The sequence below is a fragment of the Mandrillus leucophaeus genome, unplaced genomic scaffold, assembly GCF_000951045.1.
Source record: "Mandrillus leucophaeus isolate KB7577 unplaced genomic scaffold, Mleu.le_1.0 Scaffold2454, whole genome shotgun sequence".
In the NCBI taxonomy this organism is placed as follows: Eukaryota; Metazoa; Chordata; class Mammalia; order Primates; family Cercopithecidae; genus Mandrillus; species Mandrillus leucophaeus.
In genome coordinates, this window is record NW_012102537.1 from 8,787 (window position 1) to 12,211 (window position 3,425).

Sequence of the window (3,425 nt, forward strand, 5' to 3'; positions counted from 1 at the left end):
CTGAATCACATTGATGAGGTGGGAGCATAAAATGTCACATATGTCATTATTGGTCATGCTAAGTTCCTCACATAATATGGTGGTATCCTCCAGATCTTACCGTTGTAGGGGTTCTGCTTTTTATACACAACTAGTAAAAGTCTATGGGAGTACATTAAGACTTTGTGAAACTCCTGCTTCCAGAATCACACACCCAGTGGTTCTAGCTTTAATTGATGATCCTTACCTGACCTGATGATCCTGACTTGAATTGTAGCAAAGTGATAATCTTTCTAATTTCACCATCTTTTCAGTGTTTTAAGCTAAAATTAATCTATAGCATGGCAATAATAAACACTCAATGGTTTTTACTGGTTATTGCACTTGTGGTTATCATCCCAGATGACATCATATTAAAATAGATTACATGTTTATTTACAAAAGTTCTATGAACAGATACTCTGGAAATTTCAAGTGTCAACAGAGACTTCCATTTTAAACCATAATCTACATAATCTAAATACAAGATGTGTGAAATTTGAAGTGATGGGGACAGACAAGGGCATCGAAACTTGATGATCTGGAAAACACATTCAGAGGGTTGCACACAAGTATCCAAGATGTAAGACTTCAAATGTGATTGGAAAGCTCTTTAGCAAGCTTCCACTACTGGCCTTTAGCTCATCCATGTAAATTACTGTGTCTGGCTGGACCTAAGTTCCCTCACCTATAGATCAATGATATGGGGCTATGTGATGTCCACTACTTCTTCTCACTTCTGGACTTCTTTATGAATCAGATTATCTGTTTTTTTACTTCCAGGGCACAATCGTAATAACATTACTCACTTCTGTGCTGCACGATGACAAAGAATTCCCTAATCCCAAGATCTTTGACCCTGGCCACTTTCTGGATGAGAATGGCAACTTTAAGAAAAGTGACTACTTCATGCCTTTCTCAGCAGGTAATAGAATCTCCTTTCCATTTGCATTTGAAGGAAAGAGAGAACTTTTTGGAATCAGTTGGAATTTGCATGGCACCCCATCTGGGGCTGGTAGAATTGCTATTTGTCCATGATCAAGAGCACCACTCTCAATACCCATGCGCTCCACCCTCACAATATACCCTCATTGTTGGGCCAGATAGTGGGGCTTCCAGGAGTTAACCCTATTGTTCCCAACTGAGAAAACTAGCATCTAAGTTGACTGAACTCTGCCACTAGATACATCACTAAGGCACCCAAGAGCTCCTCCTGGAAAGTAAAATTCCCCTGATCTGTCCTTACCTGCCTTGGTGAATGTATCTGAGTCCACAACTGCATTGAGTGTGTTCTACAGGGTGTCTGTCACCTCCCAGGCTGAGCTCCAAGGGCACAACTTTCAGTGAGAACAGAGGCTCACTCCTGAGTTAGGGAAGAAGAGTAAACAGGTCGTTGTAATTTAGTCAGACCAGGACAGTGAGAGAGGAATGCACGGGCCCCTGGGTAGGGGCTAGAGGGGGAATCTGCATGCTTCTTGCTCTCTCATACAACACAGTGAGGCATAAAATGGAGTAAGAAACTCAGAGGACGTTTGATGTGCTTCAAAGGAGGTGGTACAATTTAAGGGAAAGCTGGGCATTTTGAAGGAGATAATGAATTACAGAGCAGGACATTTGCTGGAGATCAAGGATGTCAGAACCTTTGCCAAAAAATTATGGGGTTCTGGAAACATTGGCAAGGGAGTAGGTTACTTTGCAGTGATTCTATAGCACCCTGTTTTCCTCCAATCATGATCATATATCCTGGATACTTGATTTTCACACCTGTGCTTTGTGTGCTAAGTCTCTGGCCATGGAATCTCCTTCCTTTACTCTTTGATCTTTTATGTCTGCTTTATATTTGGCACTGTAGATACCAAGATGACAAAGACAGAGACCTTCCTTCAATAATTCACATTTTAGTACAATAGATAAATAAATATAGAATTATGATTCCTGGTGATCCATGCTTTAATGAAAACATGAGTATGATGTTGAGGAAAACCAGAGAGCATAGGATTTTATTACTTGAGGGAATTGTAAAGAGTGTGAAGATGAAGAAAATTGAAACTATGTCCTGAATGTAGCCTAATAAAGATGTATCTTAGCCAAAACGAACAACAGGATATGAAACTTGAAACTTCTTGGTGTGTTCAAGATTGATGAAGAGTGTATATGACTAGAGTTGAGAACAGATTATGTGAAAAGTGGAAGGAAAGATCATGGAATATCAGGCTCGGAACAGGAAACAAGAATGTGCATGTATTTATATAATGACAGATGGAAACTCAAAATGGCAACAGAGTTGTTTTAATGTGGAAATAAATAATGAAGCAACTGTTATGGCGCTGATAATCAATTAATATTTGCTGAATGAAGGGTGCCTATTGAGATTAGATGTTAGACAGATAGCAAATGTGTCTCTTTTTGTACATTTGTTTGTCCTACCATACATTAATCCATCCATCATTTCGTTCATCCATTCATCCACATGTTCATTCATCTATCCAATCATTAATCAATTATTTACTGCGTATTCTGTTTGTGCAAGTCATAAACGTACTGTCACAGTCACAGTTAAACACAAGGAGTAACTACTTTCTTTGTTATCTTCAGGAAAACGAATTTGTGCAGGAGAGGGACTTGCCCGCATGGAGTTATTTTTATTTCTAACCACAATTTTACAGAACTTTAACCTGATATCTGTTGCTGATTTAAAGAACCTCAATACTACTTCAGCTACCAGAGGGATTATTTCTCTGCCACCCTCGTACAGGATCTGCTTCATTCCTGTCTGAAGAATGCTAGCCCATTTGGCTGCCATCTGCTATCACCTGAAACTTTTTTATCAGCGACATTCCCACTGTTATGTCTTCTCTGACCTCTCATCACATCTTCCCATGCACTCAATATCCCATGAGCATCTAACCTCCATTAAGGAGAGTTGTTCAGGTCACTGCACAAGTATATCTGTAATTATCCATACTCGTAACACTTATATTGACTGTCACATATGCTAATACTTTTCTGATGCTGACTTTTTAATATGTTATCACTGTAAAACACAGAGAAGTGATTAACGAATGGTAATTTAGATCCATTTCTTTTGTGAATGTGCTAAATAAAAAGTGTTATTAGTTGCTGGTTCAGTTCTCAGACTTTCCCTCTTTTGTGCATAATGCAAGAAATAAAAAAAAGAGAGTGCCAGGAGGTCAGGCTTGTCCTCATAATAATAAGCAGAGAGAGTAACAAAGGAGAAGAGGGTGAGGAAGGTCTCTGGATGTTTGCCATCTAGAGTTACTGAAAGTTTGGCTTTATAACAGAAAAAGTCTGCCCAAGGGAAGAAATAACCTTCAGGGAAATATTGAGAGAATCAGTTCAGTTGTGTATTATTTGCAGATAAAATGAGGCTAATTACTTCAGGGCCA

General features: G+C 39.0%; 1 protein-coding gene across 1 annotated transcript in view; it reads left to right on the top strand.

The window, feature by feature from the left end:
* LOC105541853 (cytochrome P450 2C20-like) overlaps window positions 1-2,795 on the top strand; it is a 5,094-nt gene extending 2,299 nt beyond the window's left edge. The window contains exons 2-3 of the mRNA XM_011983088.1: window positions 802-943; window positions 2,614-2,795. Coding sequence (XP_011838478.1) covers window positions 802-943; window positions 2,614-2,795 — 324 coding nt within the window. The remainder of the gene's footprint in view (window positions 1-801; window positions 944-2,613) is intronic.
* Window positions 2,796-3,425: the final 630 nt, after the last annotated feature.